General features: G+C 36.9%; 2 protein-coding genes across 2 annotated transcripts; both read right to left on the reverse strand.

Moving 5' to 3' along the window:
* Nucleotides 1-1,454: 1,454 nt before the first annotated feature.
* LOC128205112 (cytosolic sulfotransferase 1-like) lies at nucleotides 1,455-7,672 on the reverse strand. Its single transcript, XM_052906546.1, has 3 exons — nucleotides 7,436-7,672; nucleotides 5,859-6,036; nucleotides 1,455-1,753 (listed from the first exon to the last, which is right to left on the reverse strand). Exons 1-3 carry the CDS (start codon nucleotides 7,490-7,492, stop codon nucleotides 1,620-1,622), a joined length of 369 nt encoding a protein of 122 aa, XP_052762506.1. The 5' UTR covers nucleotides 7,493-7,672; the 3' UTR covers nucleotides 1,455-1,619.
* A 13,931-nt stretch (nucleotides 7,673-21,603) lies between these two features.
* On the reverse strand, nucleotides 21,604-23,927 carry LOC128205242 (uncharacterized). Its single transcript, XM_052906750.1, has 3 exons — nucleotides 23,819-23,927; nucleotides 22,839-22,991; nucleotides 21,604-21,761 (listed from the first exon to the last, which is right to left on the reverse strand). Exons 1-3 carry the CDS (start codon nucleotides 23,856-23,858, stop codon nucleotides 21,649-21,651), a joined length of 306 nt encoding a protein of 101 aa, XP_052762710.1. The 5' UTR covers nucleotides 23,859-23,927; the 3' UTR covers nucleotides 21,604-21,648.
* Between the last annotated feature and the right edge of the window lie 314 nt (nucleotides 23,928-24,241).

Below are 24,241 nucleotides of genomic sequence, written 5' to 3' on the forward strand. Positions count from 1 at the left end.
GACTCAATATGTCCTCGACACTCGCTTTTAATGCCATCGACTCAATATGTCCTCGACACTCGCTTTTAATGCCATCGCGTCAATATATCCTCGACACTCGCTTTTAATGCCATCGACTCAATATGTCCTCGACACTCGCTTTTATGCTCAAATGAATGTGCCGTTGACACTCGGTTCTACAGACTTCGTTTTTTGCAACTCAAAGTACCTTTGACAATCGCCTTAACAGTGGTCAACTAACATGTGCTGATGTTGGTTTCATAGTTTTATTTAGGCTCATATATACATTTACAGATAAAAACAACTATTCAAAGCAATGGCACTAATCTAAGTAAAAGAGACTATATAATCGTTCATTATATAGCGTGTTATCAATAATAATAATAATAATAAGAAGAAGAAGAAGAAGAAGAAGAAGAAGAAGAAGAAGAAGAAGAAGAAGAAGAAGAAGAAGAAGAAGAAGAAGAAGAAGAAGAAGAAGAAGAAGAAGAAGAAGAAGTAAAAGAAGAAGAAGAAGAAGAAGAAGAAGAAGAAGAAGAAGAAGAAGAAGAAGAAGAAGAAGAAGAAGAAGAAGAAGAAGAAGAAGAAGAAAAAATGATTATATATTAATTATGAAAAGAAGAAGAAGAAGAAGAAGAAGAAGAAGAAGAAGAAGAAGAAGAAGAAGAAGAAGAAGAAGAAGAAGAAGAAGAAGAAGAAGAAGAAGAAAAAATGATTATATATTAATTATGAGAAGAAGAAGAAGAAGAAGAAGAAGAAGAAGAAGAAGAAGAAGAAGAAGAAGAAGAAGAAGAAGAAGAAGAAGAAGAAGAAGAAGAAAAAGAAAAAGAAGAAGAAGAAAAAGAAGAAGAAGAAGCAGAAGCATATTATTTCACATATAAAATATAACGTCTACAAATATATCCCCATATCATATGAATAATGGATTGAAGTGTGTTGGATTATATACAATACAAGGTTGTTAACCTAAGATGAATTCATTCTCAACCATCATCAAAATCAAAGAAAAATTTGGTCAGGAAATAGTAGTTCATGTGAATATATCTGAACATAAAGTTGATAATCACATAATTATGTGCAACACGAACATTTTACATGGCAAACATTTATTTTCAGTTGACAGTACCTTTTGCTCATTTCTCCAGAACTATAGGTCAGAAATTGCAAAAGAATTTTTGACAGACTTTCAAACGATTATCACACTGGTGTTCAATGTCATGTGTTTTTAAGCATACTCTTAACAGTTATGCACCAGTCAATTGTAACCACGGCACCCAGGTCCGGCGAACTGCGGGGACTTTGACTTCCGGCCCAGTCAATCCCGGGGATAAACTGCTGGTGAAATCCCCGTCGAATGCCCCCGCACCCCTGAGACATCCTAGGTAAGGCCCATTCACCGCTATTTTCGGCGCGAAGACAAAACCACCGCATTCACTGCGGTGCCAACTGGCCATGGAAGGTTAACACATACCCGGTATACCCCCGGACCTATGGGGGCGTGGTTACAATTGACAGGTGTATTAGGAGTACAAGATCTAAAATATGAAAGTTCACAATGAGCTTGTAAAATCACGATCAAAATGCCCTTTTAGCCACGAAGAGACAGTCAATCTGTGTGTCTACAGTTTGTGTGAGGGTGCACTAGGTAGGTACTGGAACTTGAACATACTGTTCTCAACGCGATCCTTTATAACGCGATCAAACATGGCGTTCTGGGAGACCGTCAAATAGTTCTGCCAATCTCCAATACTGCCTGAAAACAGGACAGGTTTTCATTAATGTTCTTAATTGGATCTAAGAACGATGTAGCTAATCGGATTATTGACCGGTTTTCACTAATGTTCTTAATTGGATCTAAGAACGATGTACCTCATCGGATTACTGACCGGTTTTCATTAATGTTCTTAATTGGATCTAAGAACGATGTAGCTAATCGGAGTACTTGTCATAAATTACTGATCAAAACAGTGAATGACATCAATGAAGTGTGGCCATAAGATTGACTTAAGTCGTCTATTGAATACCAGCCAAGATTTTGAATATAAAGATAATTATATCATTATCATTGGTGAAAATAAGTGTAACATAGAGCCGTTCGTTCCGGACGTTAACATCGTCATTTACGACAAGATTTTTTACTTTTAGAGGTGAAATTTTCTATGGTGAGCTCCTAGTTTTCCATATAACAAGAACAGCTTAAACAGTTATTCCGAATCTTGATAGGAACGCTGCACAGCATATCCGTGATTATCCTCGAGCAATATGAATTTGAAAGGTAAAGGCCTAGTTTAAGCCTTCTATAAGTGACCCCCCCCCCCCCAACACCAAAAAACAAACAAACAAAAAAAGTAAAACGTGTATTACACAACCTCTTTGTATTGATTATAATCATTGCCTACCTAAATGTCTTATCAGATCTCTGATCTGAATATCCTACTGTGCAGTTTTGGAGGAAATGGCCCCTAAATGTCCCTGAGCCAATAAAGGAATAAACAGGAAAATGGCCCCTACTGTGACATCAGTGCAATAAGCAGGAGATGCACAGCAGGGGATTACCATGCCAAACATTCCTTAAACTAGACCTATAACGACAGATGAAGTTAACAACATTGTTATCTTTATCACAGTCTTGAAAAAATGGCGGTTCGCTGAGTTGAGGACTTCGGAAAAGTACAAACTATTTCTACTGCACGGTTAATGTATACTGAGTTGCATTCAGTGCGTTTATCTCTGTTTATAGAAATCAGGCCAGACTTATAAAGCCTTTGTTTCCGCTGCTACGATCAAGGTGGATTGAATGTTGGTTGGTCGGTCAATAAATTACCTTGTTCATATTGATTTCCAGAATAGAGAACTAATTCCTACAGGTAGGCTAAAAGGGTCTGTGTTTTATTGATTAAGATACGATTATGTTTAAAATGGCGGCGCACAAACATAAAGCATAATGCTAAAATAACTTAAAGCTGCACTCTCACATATATACCATTGTTACAACTTTTTTTATTTTTTTGTCTTGGAATGCAAACCGATGATATAAGATTGCTGACAAAAAATCAGATCGTAGATTTTCATATTTCCGTTCGAAAATTAATGTTTTATGGCTTAAACCGTTTACTAACGGTTTAAGAAAAATGCACAAAACATCAAGTTTTGAACTTACATGAATATATATAAATCTACGATCTAATTTTTTGTCAGCAGTCTTATATAACTGGTTTCCATGGATTTTCGCAAAAATTCGCTCGTCCTAAGACAAAAAAATGTTGTCAAAACTATCAATCTTTGAGAGTGCAGCTTTAAAAGATACGGCCAGAATGTTATCGAAACAAATAGATTTTGTTCCAAGCTTGGTTGAACAAAATATATATATTTTTTAGATCACTCTATAAGCATTTGTTTCAGTCGGGCCGATATTTTCAGGTCAGTCTTGGAGAGAAAATCATTGAATTAATATTTTATTTCAGGCCTCGCTGCTTCGGTTTTCTTATCTCTGCATATAAGACCATCATACATACATCTAGTCATATTGCTAACAGTTCAAAATCTCATATTTTGAACTGATTAACAAAAAAAAATTGACCGTTATTCTGTGATTGAATTTGCCCCCCTCCCCTCTTTGAATTTTTGTCTCCCTTGAAAGGAGCTATATTGCTTTTGGATTGGTTGTCTGTCAGGTTGTCCGACTGTCTTTTTGTTGGTCACACAATTTTGTGTCGCGCGTAATAGTTAGATAGTTGAAACTCTACAGGAATGTTATGCTGCACATAAAGTTGTACACTGGCGTTTTTGAGTTCAGATGCACCCGGTAAATGCAGAATTATGACCCTTGATTTAGGTAAAAACATACCCTACAAAGCAAGTAATATTGTGTTTCGTTTATCCCCAACGGTAAACATCGTACAATCCAACTCAAACGTGTTGGGATTGGTGATATGTTTTGTAATTCGGATGAGTCGACTTTTCGTTATCTCGACCTTTTCACTAGGTCCCGAAAAAGTCGACATAACGAGGTTCGACTGTACAAGCAAAAGTGACAAATCTTTACAGGAATGATAATCAGTAAGCGAGGTAATGCACCTGGGGGGTTTGCATTTTCCTACGCCAAATAACTGCACAGTTATGGCACTTGGCGTTGTAAAAATATGGCATTTAGTGCCTGCAGTATTGTGCCACTTATACCTCCAATAGTATGAGGGTGATGAAACTTTACAGGAAGGTAACCAGTATGAGAACGCGTGCATCTTGAAGCGGCCTTCGTCAAACGTAAAGTTATGGGGTCCTTAAAGCAAGGAATAATTTGTGTTTATGTGTGTATATCAAGGTCTGCCCGCGCCCATTGACTTGACCACGCCGTGACTCTATCACGACTTAAATTATGTTATAAATGCCATACGTGACATTAGAAAACTTGAACAAAAATATAGATTGAGATACTCTAGTTCTTAGAGGAGAGATAACTTGGTTCTTTAAAGTGCCCTGCGTAAAGCACCGACACACGGAATATATCTTTCTTGGGTTAACCCAGTACTGAGTACACCAGTTTTCCAGTACTACCCATAAAAAGCCGAGCGCTAGCCAAGGGAGCTACTGGTAGCATATTGTATGTATTTTGGTTTGACGCGGTCCAGGGTTTGATTCTCTGACCTTCAGCACCCGAAGCGAACGCTAAACAACATACTTATCGATGCGGTCTGCAACGAATTGTTTACCTTTTTCTGATTTAGTATTCGAGTCAGAGTCATGTACCTTGAATGGAATGTTAGCCAGCAAGTAAAGTTGTGCTTCGAGAGTGTGGTGACTACGTCAAGCAAAGTTATGGTCTCGTTTGTTTCCAATGTTTTCACATTTAAATAACATTATCCTCAAACGTGCTCCCGTAAAGATCATATTATGCATTTTCTTATGGATTAAGAAGGATTGAGCGGGCGAAGTAACGGAACCCTTTGCAACCATTACGATTTAACCGACTGACTAAGGATTGAAAATTATAATAACATATTTACATCAAGCGGCGGAACTAAATTATAACGTCATGTCTGTTTAGTTGCTAAACTTCAATTCTTAACGATTAAGGGTGGTATTTCTTAAAGGCCGATAGACGATTTCATTGTTTAAAAATAAGTTATAATCTGAAGGCCCTATGTAATAGTTAGATGGCATGAGACAAGATTTTAATGATTAAGAATGGGCGGAGTGACTTAAAATACAACCGCATTGGCTGACACATTGTTAAGGCGAAACCTGATGCAGGGATAGTGTATCGGATGATTGGCAGTAGGCGGACCTTTAAACAACCGCAAAAGTTGAAATTCTTAATGATAAAGCCTAGTACTTAATGCACCAGTCAATTGTTACCACGGCTACCCAGGTCCAGGAAAAAGCGGGGACTCTGACTTTTCGGTCAAGCCAATCCCAGGTATAATCCCCGCCCTGCGAGGACAAACTGCTGGTTAAATTCCCGCCAAATGCACAGTGACTTGGAGGGAATGTGCTGAATTTTGACCTCTACAAAATTAAGTGACTTATTTATGCTAGATAGTTGGTATGAGTGACCCCTTTGATGAATCTGAAGAAAAAAATATATATTTTAGGTCATTTTAGGTAAAATGTCACTCAATTTTGTAGACATCCTAGGTTAGGCCGATTCCGCGATTTTTTCGGCGCGAAAACAAAGCCACCGCAATAACTCGGCACTGCGGGGCCACATAGAAGGTAAAACGCGGCCCTTACCCCCGCTATCTCCGGTATACCCCTGGAAATTGAGGGGGGGGGGGGGGTCGTGGTTACAGTTGACTGGTGCACAATGAAGGCCTATCTGTAATTACATTGGCTGAGAGTGTAGGTTGTATTCTAAATACCTTTCCTGAATATAAACGGCTTCTTGTCCTTGTCAAGCAACATTGTACGTGTCCGGCCCGACTGTACGTCATCTCGCAGGTTCCCGATGGAACACCGTGACGTCACTTCCTGTAGGCGCTCGTCCGTATTCTTTACGCCGAGGAACGACTGTATGCGCTTTAACTCGTTAACCGTGTCCTTAGATAAAAAATCAAATTAGCATTATTAGCATAAAGTAAACAGCATTATTTAAGAGACTTGATGATGTGATGATACATTTAAATGAAACCTGAACCGCTAAAACAGTTGTTTCCAAAGTCTTGTCAAAGGTACTGATGATCACAAACGCATCCATTAAACTTCAGAGCAGTATAGATTTGAAAGTTAACAACGATGGCTTTAATAGCGTTGTTAACTTTTAACAAATTTCTGAACAATCGGCCCAATGATAAAAGGTATAAAGAAAATTGAGATTCGTTCAAAACAATCACCAAAAAAGAAAATGACCAATAATCATCATCTTTATTACAACATTAAAGTCGTTCAACAAAAACGGTTGCAGTTATAAGAGTTTAGTTTCATTATAAAGAAAGAACAACAATAAAATAATAACTTATTCCATTTCAGATTCGATACCGCACCGAAGTAATTGCTTTTAAAGCTGACATTGAGAAAATATATAGGTGAATCAAAATCGGCTGACAAAATGCAATTCAGTTATACTTTAAAGCTGCACTCTCACAGATATACCATTTTTACAACTTTTTTATTATTTGTCTTGGAAGGAGCAAATTTTTGCGTAAATATCTACGAACAAATGATATACGATTGCTGACAAAAATCAGATCGTAGATTTTCATATTTCCGCTCGAATATTAATGTTTTATAGCCTAAACCGTTACTAACGGTTTAAGAAAAATGTATTAAACATCATTTTTGGAACTAAAATACAAATATGTGCGATCTGATTTTTTGTCAGCACTCCTATAAAACTGTTTTCCATGGATTTTCGCAAAAATTGGCTCGTTCCAAGACAAAAATAAAATAGTTACCCAAACGTTCAATCTGTGAGAGTGCAGCTTTAAAGATGCACTCTAACTCCCAAGTAAGATTTACCACAATTAATAATATTGTTTTAATATTCCAAAAAGGATGAAAAAATGTCGAAAACAAGGGTTCTTTTGAAGGAAACCGAGTTTAATTTGAAAGAAATGAGCATAAAACACGGTATATCTACCTTATGAGACTATAGTAGACCACAGTAAATATTTTAGCATTAACCAATCATTTAATATTTTTGCACTTTCTGCTATTAAATACACGGTTACAATCTTGTAATCAGTTATTAATATTTTCCATTATTAAGTAAGTAGTTAAAGGTTTATCAGTCAAAATTGATGTTTGTGTCTGTACTGATTTTGAATACCGTCGGTAATTTTTGAAGCTTCAAAAACTTAAGTAAATATTTCGGTAAAACAAGTATAAATAAAATAAAATAACGGATACAACTTTAAGTAAAAGTCCTCCGTGTTGCCAGACAGAAGTTCTACTATTTTATCCGACGTTTTTAACACTCATGTCTAATTTATTAACATACCTGTATTAGACTTTCATAATACACCGTGAGAATATTAAGATCCGGATGTGACGTCATGACTCGTTCCCAGTGTTCAAGGTAGTCGAAATAGGTACCGCAAACAACTGGTTAAGGAAACAGAAAGGACACTATATGTCATTGACATGATAAATTATGTATTATAGTTTTAGTGGGGTGTGAAACCAGGCCGGTACAGTCAAGAAGAAAATCGAACACTGACAACAAATCCACTCGCCCACAAGGACCCATATACAAGGTAACTTAACTTTAACGCTGCACTCTCACAGATTTATTGGTTTTACAACTTTTTTATTTTTTGTCTTGAAATGTTTTGCGTAACTTTCTGCAAACCAATGATATAAGATTGCTGGCAAAAAATCAGAACTTAGATTTTCATATTTCCGTTCGAAAATTAATGTTTTATGGCTTAAACCGTTACTAACGGTTTAAGAAAAATGCATAAAACATCAATTTTTGAAATTAAATATAAAAAATCTGCGATCTGATTTTTTGTCAGCAGTCTTATATAACTGGTTTCTATGGAAAAATAGAAAAAAAATGGCTCATTTTAAGACAAAAAATAAAAAAAGTTGTCAAAACGTTCAATCTGTGAGAGTGCAGCTTTGAAACATATTTTGAATAGTGTTACTAACTCTATTCAAAATCGTGAACTTCAAAGACAATATTTGAGCATATAAATGTATCAACATTAGTTTACGGATTCCAGCCGTCAGTATCTTATTTTTAACACTTCTAATCAAATGCCACACAATATTGCTTCGTACAAAAAAAGATTTTTACCAAAACATGAGCGAGTATGAACTTACGTGGGCCATTGAGGAAAATTTCAAAGTATTTATCCCAACTCAAACTAGACTTTAGTAAGGCGTCTTTCCGACTATGGTAATAATACGAAACTGCCACGTCTTTCGGATTTCTGAGAAGCAATATGATTGGCGCACGGGTCTGCACGTGCTGAACCGGAATTCGGTTTGTCTTGAAGTGTGTGACCAGGAGCCTTGGTGGAGGTTTTGCGGCAAGGCGGCCGAGGGGGAGGGACAAGTCCAGGAGAGGGACGTTTATGGACGTGAGGCGGTTCACGGGGACTTCCGGTCGACACAGGAAGTAAAGAAGGTTGGAAAGCCAGTGGTTCCCTGAAATAAAAAAAACACGCTCGTATGCGTGCGTGTCCGATACATTCATGGCTTGCTTTGGCGAAAGTATTAAGTATCTAGTGTGTGTTGTGCGTGTTGTGCTAGTGTGCGCGTTGTGCTTTTGTGTGGCTTGTGCTAGTGTGCGTGTTGTGCGTGTTGTGTCTGTGTGCTAGTGTGCGTGTTGTGCATGTGCGTGTTGTGCGTGTGTGCTAGTGTGCGTGTTGTGCTTGTGTGCGTGTTGCGCTAATGTGCGCTTTGGCGTGTTTTCGGTTTGTGCTAGTGTGCATGTTGTGCTAGTGTGCGCTTTGGTGTGTTTGCGGCTTGTGCTAGTGTGCGTGTTGTGCTAGTGTGCGCTTTGGCGTGTTTGCGTGTTGTGCTAGTGTGCGCTTTGGCGTATTTGCGGCTTGTGCTAGTGTGCCTGTTGTGCTACTGTGCGCTTTGGCGTGTTTGCGGCTTGTGCTAGTGTGCGCTTTGGCGTGTTTTCGGCTTGTGCTAGTGTGCCTGTTGTGCTAGTGTGCGTGTTGTGCTACTGTGCGTGTTGTGCTAGTGTGAACTTTGGCGTATTTGCGGCTTGTGCTAGTGTGTCTGTTGTGCTAGTGTGCGCTTTGGCGTGTTTTCGGCTTGTGCTAGTGTACGCGTTGTGCTAGTGTGCGTGTTGTGCTTGTGTGCGTGTTGTGCTAGTGTGTGCTTTGACGTGCTTTCGGCTTGTGCGTGTTTTCGGCTTGTGCTAGTGTGTCTGTTGTGCTAATGTGCGTGTTGTGCTAGTGTGCGTGTTCTGCTAGTGAGCGCTTTGGCGTGTTTGCGCCTTGTGCTAGTGTGCCTGTTGTGCTAGTGTGCGCTTTGGCGTGTTTACGGCTTGTGCTAATGTGCGTGTTGTGCTAGTGTGCGTGTTGTGCTAGTGTGCCTGTTGTGCTAGTGAGCGCTTTGGCGTGTTTGCGCCTTGTGCTAGTGTGCCGGTTGTGCTAGTGTGCGCTTTGGCGTGTTTGCGGCTTGTGCTAGTGTGCGTGTTGTGCTAGTGCGTGTTGTGCTAGTGTGCGCTTTGGCGTGTTTGTGGCTTGTGCTAGTGTGCGTGTTGTGTTAGTGTGCGCTTTGGCGTGTTTGCGTGTTGTGCTAGTGTGCGTGTTGTGCTAGTGTGCGCTTTGGCGTATTTGCGGCTTGTGCTAGTATGCGTGTTGTGTTAGTGTGCGCTTTGGCGTGTTTTCGGCTTGTGCTAGTGTGCGCGTTGTGCTAGTGTGCGTGTTGTGCTTGTGTGCGTGTTTTGCTAGTGTGTGCTTTGGCGTGTTTTCGGCTTGTGCTAGTGTGCGTGTTGTGCGTGTGCGTGTTGTGCTAGTGTGCGCTTTGGCGTGTTTGCGGCTTGTCCTAGTGTGCGTGTTGAGCTAGTGTGCGTGTTGTGCTAGTGTGCACTTTGGCGTGTTTCCGGCTTGTGCTAGTGTGCCTGTTGTGCTAGTGTGCGTGTTGTGCTTGTGTGTGGCTTGTGCTAGTGTGCGTGTTGTGCTAGTGTGCGGCTTGTGCTATTGTGCGTGTTGTGCTTGTGTGCGTGTTGTGCTAGTGTGCGCTTTGGCGTGTTTGCGGCTTGTGCTAGTGTGTCTGTTGTGCTAGTGTGCGCGTTGTGCTAGTGTGCGCTTTGGCCTGTTTGTGGCTTGTGCTAGTGTGCGTGTTGTGCTTGTGTGCGTGTTGGCGTGTTTTCGGCTTGTGTTAGTGTGCGTGCTGTGCTAGTGTGCGCTTTGGCGTGTTTGCGGCTTGTGCTAGTGTGCGTGTTGTGCTAGTGTGCGCTTTGGCGTGTTTTCGGCTTGTGCTAGTGTGCCTGTTGTGCTAGTGTGCGTGTTGTGCTAGTGTGCGCTTTGGCGTGTTTGCGCCTTGTGCTAGTGTGCCTGTTGTGCTAGTGTGCGCTTTGGCGTGTTTGCGGCTTGTGCTAGTGTGCGTGTTGTGCTAGTGTGCGCTTTGGCGTGTTTGCGGCTTGTGCTAGTGTGCGTGTTGTGCTAGTGTGCGCTTTGGCGTGTTTGCGGCTTGTGCTAGTGTGCGCTTTGGCGTGTTTGCGGCTTGTGCTAGTGTGCGCTTTGGCGTGTTTGCGGCTTGTGCTAGTGTGCGTGTTGCGCTAGTGTGCGTGTTGTGCGTGTTGTACGTTATGTGCTAGTGCGTGTGTACGTATTGTGCGTGTGTGTATGTTTTGCGTGTGTGCTAGTGTGCGTGCTGAACGTGTGTTCGTGTTGTGCGTATGCGCTAGAGTGCGTGTTGTGCGTGTCTGCGTGTGTATAGACCTTTTTTTCAGCCTCAAAGATTCCCGTTATACTGTCATATACCCTAGCAAAATAACAGTTACCATAATTGTATAACCACCTCAATTTTCATTAAGATATTTTACATAAACTAATTACCACATTTCGGGTAGGCACACAACAGAACATCGCCGTCACCGTGCTCAAATTCCCTGATCGACTGAAGCTTGACTGTGGGATCAAAGTACTTCGGAAAGTTGCTCGGCAGGACCAAATCTTCATATATAAACAACCCCATTTCCCCTCCCACACCGTCGGTGACTCGTACCTGCTGGCCCCCTTTCACAGTCCGTAAAAATTCCATTATTGGGCTGTGTCATAGGTCTGAAAGAAACACGAGAAAATGTGAAGAGACAAAGTGAAAGTTATACTAGAAAACAACCTACATTTACAGCCAATGAAATTGCAGATAGGCAACCATTAAGTACAAGGCTTCATTAAGAATTTTAACTATCGCGGGTGTTTATAGGTCATCCCACTGCCACTCACCCGAGAACACCCAAATTTTGCGTTGACAATGCGTCAGCCAATGAGGCTGTATTCCAAGCCAGTTAGATGACATGAATTTAAATCATGTATACTTACTATTACAATGTTATGTACTGCGTAAAATAAAATACCAATTATGATAATGAATTGACTTAAAAATACAACCTACATTTTCAGCCAATGAAATTGCAGACAGGCATAACTTAGTACTAGGCTTATTACTCCGCTACGCTCACTCCGCCCATTCTTGTTCATTAAGATTTTACGTCATATCAGGCTAAGTATTACTTTATAAGACAAAAATGAGCCTATTTTAAGTCTTATGATGTCATACTTAAACTGACACAGTCTGTGACGTGACATATTTTTTGAGATTGTCACGCCGGGCAGAAGTTACTAAAAATGTATATTCTACTTATTTAAACAAAAACGTGGGAACAAAATCATATTCCGCGCAAAAAAAACAACGATCAACGATTTGTTGTTCGGTGTGTATATAGCACGCGATTAATACCGTCATATATGCTACGTCGGAAGGCAACAATGTGCTTAAAAAATAATTAAATCGTCATAATAGCCCCTCGCCTTCCCTTCGTCATCTCCCATTAAGATGGAATAAACGATATTAAAAATTTCCAACGTAGAAGGATCAGTGTGTGTATACCACGTGATAAATTGCGTAATAAATGCTACGTCGGAAGGCAATATTTTGCTTCGAAAGAAGACTTTAAACAAAGTACACATGAACTAGCGCCTGTGAAGACGTTACATACTATAATACTATAATTATGTGCATTTGACCTATTAACCTATATTGGCTATATAGGTCAATAATAAGCTTTCATGAAAACTAGCGGATCCCCCCTAAAACTCACCCAAATTTATTTCTATAGAGGAGAAAAGACTAAAGATATAAGCCCAAAATGCACCATTTCGGTTTTGAAGTTGTTAAAACTTCCTTAGGGGAATACCCCCCCCCCCCACATCAGCACGTTTAACCAAATTAAATTAGGTCTGAAGGGAGGGGCGCAAGTCAAAAGGTTTCGCCCCTAAGTTACACCCTCTCAAATATCGAGTCCTGGATCCGCCCCTGAGGGATACTGTATGTTTAATCATGTTTTGACATGTTGTATGTATCCTGTTTCGTGTCTGCCATAATCATATTATCACCATTAAAATTAAAGACTCAATTACGGCCATTTAAGGCGAGAATAAATTAATTGCTAGATGTTCATCCCCGCCCCTTCTTTTTTATCCACCGCCCCTTAGATTTTATTGACTGAAATAAAAATGTTGAACTAGGTCTGTATTTTCGTATCGGTCCGGTACTGTCCGGAAACGGCGTTTATTAATACATAGGATGTCGATGTATAACATTCACATACTGATATATATGTAAAAAAAAACTTGAAAGAAGAAATGTTACGATCATGTTCGTGGTTCGTCTAGTAACACACACAGTGGCTTGATGACACAGACTCATTAAAGTCATAATAAATGAGATTTGACAAAAATCAAAAGTATCCTATACTGTTTCATATTACACTACGGTATTGTATGGTACTTTTGAATTTTGTCAAATTTCATTTTATATTTAAGGCAATGTATTATATTAATGATTTACGTGTTCAAGTATGTGTAAAATATAATTTTGGCTAGTTGAACTGATGTATTATGACTTTTATGAGCCTTTGTCATCAAGCCACTGTAGTAACACATGTATATGGTCCCTTATAAAATAAGAAAGAGCACAGACACTTTATAAAAGGTGAAACTATCATCTAAGAAAAATGGTATCACCTCCCGCCCCATTTAAAACGAAATTTGGATGACAATCTAGCAAAGAATGTATATTGGCCTATGAACGTGGATTAATATATTAAACCTAATACTTAAGATATCTTATAAATGAATCAAAATTTCCTAAAATTAACTTTAGCTAGGTTTCTTTAAATATAATCGTTTAACCATATTATTGGCGCCGCACTGGAGTGCGCGCCTATTATGGAATGGGAATTTATTTTCGTTAGTGGTAGGAGCGGTTTTTGAGTTGATTGACAGTTGGGTTTTACTGTTATTTTATTATGATTAAAAAATGCAAATGGATGGCGATTGCATGGGTGTTAAAAATGCTATTTATGGTTGAATAGATTGTCTTCAATTTATCTTCAAAACATTATATCGGAAGAACGACAAATAAGTTTAATAACTGTTCCCGTTTCGTTTGCGTTTTTCGATTAGTTAACTGTAATATCATGTGCCGGAAATGTAAATATTCGGAGGAGTTCCGAATGAAATGTAAAATGTTTGGACCGGTAATTATATGAATGGGAATAATTATGTTTTATGTTGTTTTGTTATGTTTACTGCATTAATAAACCATGAGGTAAGCTGTTTTCATTAATTTAATCGATATTGGAATTAAATGTTCACCTAACTTTATTTGTTAATGTGTTGAAGATGACATTAGTAAAATTTTATTACGATTGCCCCCGAGTTGTTTTATTTTTAGAACACTACACATATCCTCGCCATATGCCCCGTACCCCAGGGAGCCTAGGTAAGGCATATTCCCTGCTATAATTTGGCCGTGGTTACAATTGACTGGTGCATTATGTACATGTTACATATTTTTAAATGTACTTATGTACATCATTTATGTATATGATATGAGTATGTAATCTTTTATTTGATTGTTTTATCTTAGAAAAATATTAGACTTAAAAATACCCATTATTTGTTTACAAACTGCATATTTTCAAAATAAACCTGTATTAAAAGATGTACATGGTTTCGGGCTGGAAGCCACAACAGCTTGGACACAAACGACATTCATTTGCTTGGTGTAGGTCTCGTTGAACGCCATACTGTTGTGAATCATTTTTTTGTTCTTTAATTTAACTTACTTATACTATTGTCTTTTATTTGTATAAAGGCCATGAATCGTTGTGACTGAATATTTATATGTGTGTTTATATTTTCTATATTTTGTCAAGAAACTGTTAAATACCATGTTTACGACAAAAACATGTCTGGTCATCCGTCCATCCTTAAGACCGCCCGCCCGTCCGTCATTCCGTCCGTGCGTCCGTCCGTCCGTCCAATTTAGGAAGCAGCAATACAGATTTTTTTATTCCTAAATGTATTTAAAACGGCTCTTATTGTAAGCTTACCTTTCTCATAATTTGTTACCCATTACTAACTTTATTTTCATTGATAGCGGTTGACCCTAACCCACCCATGGGTATGATGGAGTTGCAATAAAGATGCCCTATCTTTCAAGTTGCACTCTTACATGTTTGACAATTTTAACTTATTTAAGTCAGAATTAGAATCAGCTAAATTTGGCATCAATGTCTTCATTTCTGTCATTAAGATATCTCACAATAATGATTTCAACTATTTGGAAATCTGCTGAAAATTCGATTTTTCTTAAAGCGTTAGTATTATAGTAACGCTTTAAGACATAGAAGAAAATTTATTTAAGGAAATATAACACACAATCTAACTTAATCATTATAATTATTTAATATTATCATGATTATTATCATTATTATTTATTTGTTATTATTAGTATTATTATTATTAGTATTATATATCCATCCCGAACATGCGAGTGTACGGGCTCCGTACATACATATATATATACATACATATATATATATTTGACTGGTGCATTATGTACATGTTACATATTTTTTAATGTACTTATGTACATCATTTATGTATATGATATGAGTATGTAATCTTTTATTTGATTGTTTTATCTTAGAAAAATATTAGAATTAAAATACCCATTATTTGTTTACAAACTGCATATTTTCAAAATAAACCTGTATTAAAAGATGTACATAGTTTCGGGCTGGAAGCCACAACAGCTTGGACACAAGCGACATTCATTTGCTTGGTGTAGGTCTCGTTGAACGCCATACTGTTGTGAATCATTATCAACCAAATGCACAACAACTACACATTTGTGCCTACCAACCCTTACTCTTGGCTAAAACGGATATTAGTGCAGAATGTATAATTAATACATGTGCATATGTATTTTACGGTTGTAGTTTCTGTTGGTTGATAATCAGAAGTCTAATTTCTTTCAGGCAGGAAAAGGACTGAATATTACTATTATATGAAGAATTCCAGCCTGCATTAAATACTTTGCTGGATCATTGAGACAGATTTGACATCCATGTCTATCCACAAGCCAGTCACATCTGATAGAGATGATGTGAGTATTTCATATAAAACATATTTGAGTTGGTGTTTGTTGTTTTATAAACTCACTGTTTTCAATAATCCAGTGGTGGTGGTGGTGGTGGTGATGGTGGTGGTGATGATGAATTTTATTGATAAATTTAGTAATTTTCTTTATATTATATACATGTATGTATCAGCTTATTGTTCTTGTTTTTAAATAATGTTGAGAAATATTAAACTGTTTATGTTTTATTTTGTATATGTATGGCAGTATTATTATCTATACAAATTAGTTAGAAAGTACTTTTTTTCTTTTACAGCACTAAACATTCTAGATGGGTAAAGAACCTGAAGTGGCATGAAAACCAAATCAGCATTGACTCAGCATTGAGTAATTTTCATCTGCGCACACACTACAAGTACAAACGCATGGGAACAAACCAAACTTCAAATGTTGAAGAGTGAAGAATTATTGTGAAAATTTCTAAACGTTAGAATACCATTGACTAAATAAAACAAATAGACATCGATTACCAACAGAGACTGTTTACATGTTATAATATTAAAAAGACATTAGTTGAGAACTTTCACTCTGACATTTTTGGAGGGGCATTACCGCCTACTTAGTGTTCTTGTTTCTTTACATATTTTAATTTAAAAGTACATTCATTGTTTTTAAATCTGAATTCTGAGTTAGTATCACAAGTAAAATTCATTTATTTGAATGATTACATTTTATATATAAGTCCAATTAAGCTTTTTACAAGAAAAAGTTTGATTTTTAAGCATTTTATTAGTTATGAAAATGTATAGTTACATGACATTATGTATATTTCCTTCAAAACTGAATGGTAAACTATCATAAATTGTCTTTTAAATTGTTCATTAGACATCATAAAAAATATTTAAAATGATTTCAACAGGTTCAATGTCTTGTTATTAACTATTTTTTAGGAATTTATAAAACTGCTATATATTTTCAAACATCGAAATACTGCTCTGTTCCGAAGACTCACAAGATCAATCAAAATGATTTTTTTCCATGTGTATCAATAATATGTTCGGTTGAACTTTATTTTTCTGTTAACTGAAGTTTATTTTACCAGAAACTGTTGTGTTTATTTCATAATCTCTGATAATGTGACAAAAAATTCAAATATAGACAAAATATTTTTAATTCACAGTAAAAAATCTTCAAAATTTGGATAAAAGTCCCATAGTGTACCATGATAATAACTATGTTGTCGGTAAAAGCTTTATAAAAGTGTGTATTACTTATACCTTTATTCAGTTTAAATAATTATGGCCTATAAGGATTTGTGTTTTCATATAGATTTCCTGTTATATTGAGCTTTGTCAATTTGTTGTTGTTTTGTATTATGTACAATTACTACTTCTATTTCCTAACTTTTGTCTCATTTGTCAAATTGAATTGTTACATATTTAAGTGAAAAACACACACACACACACACACACTATTTTTGATGCACTCTTACTCCCAAATAAGACTTATGATAATTAATATTGTTTTCATTTTTCAAAATGGATTGATAGATGGCAACAACAATGTTTCTAATGAAGGATCTTGAGTTCAATTTGCTAATTAATAAGAATGAACATTAAACATGGTATTTCTGCCTTGTGATACTGTAGTAGACCACAGTAAATCTTTTAGCAACCACCAATCATTTAATATTTGTCATGCTTTCTGCTATTATAAACAGTCGACAAGCTTGTTATCAGTAAACGATATTTCAGTAAATGCATTATTTAGTAAGTAGTTATTGTTTTTTCATTCAATTTGATGTGTGTTATAAATACAATTATATGTATTGATTTCAAATAAGAGTTTCACTTTAAAGATGCTCATTTAAAGATAATGAACAGACACACAAAAACTAGACACATTTGATACTAATTATATGATTGATTATTGTTTTATATATAGGTGACCTCTGATTTGTTTTGGAGATATTCATAAATGGGTGTTATTCTTTATTGTCTTCAGTTTCTTATACATTTAAGGATTTTTATAATTGCTTTTCTGGTATATACATTGTATTACAATGTAATTTAATGCAAATGAAAACACTTAAACTAGACACATTTGATACTAATGATATAAATGATTATTGTTTACATGTACTCTGATTTGTTATGAAGATATTCATAAAGGGGTGTTCTTCATGTTATTATACATTTTGGACTTGATTTAGTATTGCTTTTCTGGTATATATTCATTTAATGCACAAAGAAATTGTTTTAAGTGTTCAGTATCACTTTCACACATTGTTTACTATAAAAAAATTTTTTTTTTCATATTTGGCCTATTTATGCTTATATGTGCATTGTATTTCAAAACCTTTGTGAAAAATAGAAACAGTATTGTTTCTTTCATACATAGTCTGATACATATTCAGTTTGAATGCGTTATTTTTTATCATATTTGAAAAAAATTGCCATTGTCCAATAAGACACATGCTGCTTTTGTGTTAATATCAACTAAAATCATCCATTTTCAACTCTTCTTTACTATGTAAATGAAGAAGTTAACATAATAACTCCATTGACTAGATTTTTATGCAATTTAACATTACATTTTAGTATTATTAAACAGCTAAAAACAAGGCATGTTATGTTATAAATGCATTTCATCTAGTAAACAATGTTCACTTTTTATATAACAGTTCAATAATTATGTTCTATTTATGATTGCAACTTTACAGTTCAATAATTATGTTATATTTATGTTTGCAACTTTCGGACGAAGTGATAATGTTTATTAAAGTACTACACAAATTGTTAAATTGTTATTTCATATCACTTATTCTTCCCTACAAGTTGTCATTCCAGCATGGTGACGTTGCCCCCTCCCCCTATATGATTAGAACTGCAGTGTACATGAACAATAACTCTATTTCAGCGTATTGCAAGAGTTATTCCCTTTATATCTTTTCCTGTCCGGAGCATAACTATAAACCTACCTTTTTGGAATTTCATTAAACATCATTCAATGGTATTTAGCACAACGAGAGGAAGTGCAGTGCACAATGACTAATAATACATAATTATTGCCCTTTGCCGCTTTTTCTTGACCAGAGCATTACTTTAAAACTACTTATGGTATTGAAATAAAACTTGGTATATGGGTATGTGGCAATGACAAAAAGTATAGTGCACAAGCACCCTAATTCTGTCGTGTTCATTAATGTACCCACCCCTAATGAAATGTTCAACTTAAAATCCTCAATTTCAATGCTTTTGCCTATGTTGTCATGCAGAATACTACAAATATTTTGAGAATTTCATAGATGCGGTTCAATGCACCATAATATGCTTGTTGGCCTTGACATTCCTTGTTTTTCAACATATAACAAGTGCATAAACTATTAAACGGCGCCCTTTGATGCTTTGCATCAATGGTCTTTCTTGTATGTACCTTACATACACTCATAAAGTAATTACAGTACCTGTATTCAAACTCCCATTTTTACCTTGCACCACAGGCATCTGGATCATTGTTTGTCACTTAAATGTTGTTTAAAACCATTTTGGGTACATACAATGAGATAAACAACACATCTGAAGATATTTAGTGTCTTTCATATACAAAAAAGAAACAAGGTGCCTTGCACAAAGTTTATGTTTACAAACGAAAGGTTAAAAAATAGCACTTTAGAGCTTTTTGGGTTATTGCCAACTAATTTAATTACTGTGGAACGTCTTTCATTAATTTTACTTTACCATTTTTTTATGTGTGTGTGTGTGTGTGTGTGTGCGTGCGTGCGTGCTGCGTGCGTGCGTGCGTGTGTGCGTGCGTGACGGGGTCCTTTGTTTTTTGAAGGGACATCACGCGAAAGAGATAGTGGTGGGGTACAAGGAAGTCCGGGTGCGATACCCTAGCTCTTTCTCGAAGAGACCCCTTGGTTCTTTTACGTGCTCGGTGTAAAACAGCGATACACGGGGTACACTTTTCCTGGGTTAAACAAGTACTGAGTACACCATTTTTCCAAGCACCACCCTTTCATTGCCAATCGCCAGGCAAGGGTGCTATTTGTACCAACTTTTAATGTCTTTCGGTATGACACGGCCAGAGATCGAACCCACGACCTCCCGCCCCGTAGGCGGACGCCTTAACCACTAGGCCACGGAGAAGGTTATTTTTTTATTAGAATAATATTAATGGTGAAACTAGTCAAATGCGTCGCAAACACCATATTTAACAATTACATACACACTTTTTCTGTCAAAAATAGCTGCAGTCAAGATATTTTATGACATTTTCAGGCTTAGGAATCACGTGACATATAGGGGTTCTCACGGGCATGTGTTCATGGCCAAATTTTCAACTTGACGGAAGTTTGTAGAACTATAGCACAATGCTGAAAATTTGGCCAAGGATTGCACAATTAAAATACAAGCAAATCTAAAATATTTCATACGTGTAGATGCAGAATGTAGCATAGTATTTTAAAGAATTATAAATATTTTCATATCTTTTCTGTCAAAAAAGTTATTTACAAATGAACGTCATTTCATTGTTTGTTGACACGGTTTTGACCCGTGGCGACCCATATGAAAACCCCTTTAAGTCACGTGATTTCTCGCCCTGATTTTAGAACTTTCTTTTCTGAGTCTCAGCTATTATCTTACTTATGGTGAGTCCATATGGTATTTTGGTATGATTTGAAAAGGTTTAAAGCTGCACTCTCACAGATTGAACGTTTTGACAACTTTGTCTTTCTGTTTTTTTTGTCTTCGAACGAGTCGATTTTTGCGAATATGCATGGAAACCAGTTATATAAGACTGCTGACAAAAATAGATCGCTGATTTTTATATTTAAGTTTAAAACTTAATGTTTTATGCATATGAAAATCTGTGATCTGATCTTTTGTCAGCAATTCTTTATTATTGGTTTGCAGATTTTTGCTCTTTCCAAGACAAAAAATAAAAAAAAAGTTGTAAAAACGGTAAATCTGTGAGAGTGCAGCTTTAATAGGTAAAGGAAGAATATGCAAGTATTATACTGATAAAAGTATTACAAACACGCTATTTTAACCTTAAAGGATACGCTATCTGTAAGCCAGGGACGGCTCCAGCTATTGACGTTAGAGGGGGCGTGACTTAGGGGCGTAACCTTTTGACATGCGCCCTCCCTCAATTTCGAAAGTCACATGATATGGCATAAACCGTTTGCATGGGGGGGACGGGGTTGGAGTTACTCCCTGAAGAAAATGTTCACCATTTGTAGTCGGAAATGGTGCATTTTTAGGGTGTATTATTACGTTTTTACCTCCCATATTGAATTATAAAGTAAACTTGGACAATTTTAGAGGGGGCGCGTGCCGGGTGCGCCCCCACGCCCTCTGAATCCGCTAGTGTAAGCAATACCCTTGCAATTGATAATTGAACCAAAATAATATGGAGTCACCGGGCATCAAAATAAACATAATCAGCTGATCCAGACCGGGAGGGGGGACCCGGCAGCGCCCGGCCCCCATTGTAATGTTCTGTGTTATGTATAATAAGAACATAAAGTAATAGACCCTTGTGTATGTAAAGGGGTAAGTCAGACCCGAAATGGGATGTGTATAATAGGTTTATTCTGTACAACAGTTTAACAACAACTGACCATGATTCTTGAAATACATGAATAAAATGCTAAATGTTATTCGCTGACTGCTAGTTTGTAGGCGGAGCTTATCAGATCATGCAGAGTATATCAGGGACCATTACATCCACCCACTAAAAATCGTCCAAGTTTACCTTTTATTTCAATAAAGGAGAACAGGCGTAATGAAATACGCCCAAACTGCACCATTTCGGACAAGAAGTTGTTAAAAGTTTGGCGCGGGAGTACCCCTGCCAATTTCGGTTCAGGTAGGGCAGCAAGTCAAAATGTTACGCCGTTGAAAGTTACGACTTTTCTAACGTCAAATCAATGAATCGCCCCTGATAACTACCAATGAAATTAAAGGTTAATTTGTACAACGGTTACCCGTAAGAACCTTTGTGATATTTAGACTGAATGAGATCAACTTATCCATCCATATTTCTTCCAATATTTATTGTCAACTGAACAAGAATACGGATTTAATTAAATTCTCGTCTGGTGCAAATGCATTTGCCGTCATAACAGTGCCTTCGATCCATAGGGCAAGATGATAGCTCGGGAGCAGCGACACACACATCCTTGTCTGTGCATGCTGAAAACGAAACAACAAGTTGATACGAGGCAACAACGACGTGGCTGCAGACACCACGGCCTCTAAACGCCAGCTCCGCCACTTTACGGTGGTGCAAAGAAAAAGAGCTGTCGACACTTCCTTGGTGGAGCTGTGCCCTATGTTTACATGAACAAACGAGTATGATTTATATTTTATTTGATAATTTAATTGACATATTTCGAAAATCGGAGAATGTGGTACTGGTCAAATGACTGGAAACACACGTCCGGTATGCAAGAATACCTCTCTCATAACCGGACATACATGATAGATAATTATAGTTATATTGTAAAATTAACAGCACCTAGCAATTTGTTTTCGAAATAGTTTTCAGTAAGGTTTGGGTAATTCGCGTAGAGTTTTGTTTCCGCAAGCAGTATGCATAACCAGCATAATGTTCAATGAATGATAAACATAGCAACTGTTGTATTCATTCCGAAAGCGTTTACTTTTATATTAATTCAAGCGCAAAACATAGTCGATAGCGCCACCACTAGGGCAACAGCGCCACCACTTTTATAAATTTGTGCATTTTTCCTTTTTAAGAAGTGCTTATCAGTTTTGTTGTGTTCCGGCATAGGTACTATACATAACAGTTATGTTTGAATGCATGAGAATGTTCTTACGGGGTGTGTAAGTACCGAAATGTACTTGCTAAGCAATCAGATCTCAAAATATGCACAAGTCTGATTCGGGAAAAAAGCTCCTGGTACCACAGTTTGCACAATATTGAAACGAAATAGTAACCAGCCTACAGTAGAAGTGTTCTTACACGGTACCACATTCTCCGATTTTTGAAATATGTCCGTTAAATGAAATTATCAAATAAAATATAAATCATACTCACGTTTTTTTTCATGTAAACATAGGGCACAGCTCTTTTTCTTTGCACCACCGTAAAGTGGTGGAGCTGGCGTTTAGAGGTCGTGTATTAACATAATCTGAATCACTGTAAAATACGGCACAAGGCGGTATTCGCACAAGAAATTGTTGAAGATCACCGAAATCCTCATTTCTTCAATAATATGTAATTTAGAATAACATTATGCATTTTACCTATATTGTTGACAGCGCACGTGCAAAGTCCGCCTCCTGTTGTAACCCCAACCTCGTGCTTGTGTTCACATATCTTGTGATAATTTACGCCGCATGTAAAATGATCGTTGATGCATTCGGCGTTCACTGTACAGTTTTCCCCATATACACACGCTGGAAATAGATATATCGTTTAGTTGATATAGCGCACTAGATAACAGTGGCCTGATGACAAAGGCTCATTAAAGTCAAACTAAATAATTTCAACTAGTCAAAATTATATTTTATACATGCTTGAACATGTATATCATCAAAATAATACAATGAGATTTGACAAAATTCAAAAATACCCTATACTGTAATACATGTATATACACATCGTATACCCGGTTACCTGAAACATATTACAGTATAGGGTATTTTTGAATTTTGTCAAATCTCATTTTATGTTTAAGGCAATGTATTATATTGATAATATACATGTTCAAGTATCATATGTATAAAATATAAATTTGGCTAGCTGAAATTATTTGTTGTGACTTTAATGAGCATTTGTCATCAAGCCACTGTGCACTAGGTAACAATATAGCGCCAACAAACATGACGCACACACACATGTACGCACGAACGCACACCTGTACGCAAACATGTAATAACGCACGCATACATGACCGCAGGTACACTTGTACGCACGAACGCAAATATGTTATCACGCACGCACACATGACCGCACACACGCACACGTGTACGCACGCAGTAAAGCATTTACTGGAAAATGTACGCACACACACACACACACACACACACACACACACACGCACACACACACACACACAAATATTTTAGGACTCACACAAGAAGAAAGACTGAACTATTCATCCTTGTATATTAGAATTTTGAAAAAAACGAAGCTTTTTTGTCCCATTCTTAAATATTTTGTACATGAAAGTGAGATATACCTTAGTTAGAATGAGCTAATATTTTCAAAAAACAAACAGTACCTGCCACTGAGCACAACAGTACAATCACAAACAGCTTCATAATGGTGTATTGTCTGTTTCACAGATTCAGTTGAACTGGAATCGACTGATCACTAGTCTTTAAATAGGCGTGTTATCTGTGCATGTTAAACTTATGGCGTGTTCTATTTGTAAGTTTGTTCAAATTAGGAAACAATGTCAACACGTTTCAAATACACGAATTGAGCAGTTTTGACAAGCTGTATCAACCCTGATTTGAATTAAATTACGATTCAAATACACTGGCACCGGTTTTTCAAACTCAATCATTTTTTATAAAAAAATCAAAAAGATCTTATAATTCCAAACTAAAAATTATAATACCAAAAATGTGATTTTTTTTATAAATAATTATATGCACTATGTAATGCTTGTATAATAAATAGTATGAAGTGCATGTTTATA

Source organism: Mya arenaria, chromosome 10 (genome assembly GCF_026914265.1).
Source record: "Mya arenaria isolate MELC-2E11 chromosome 10, ASM2691426v1".
In the NCBI taxonomy this organism is placed as follows: domain Eukaryota; kingdom Metazoa; phylum Mollusca; class Bivalvia; order Myida; family Myidae; genus Mya; species Mya arenaria.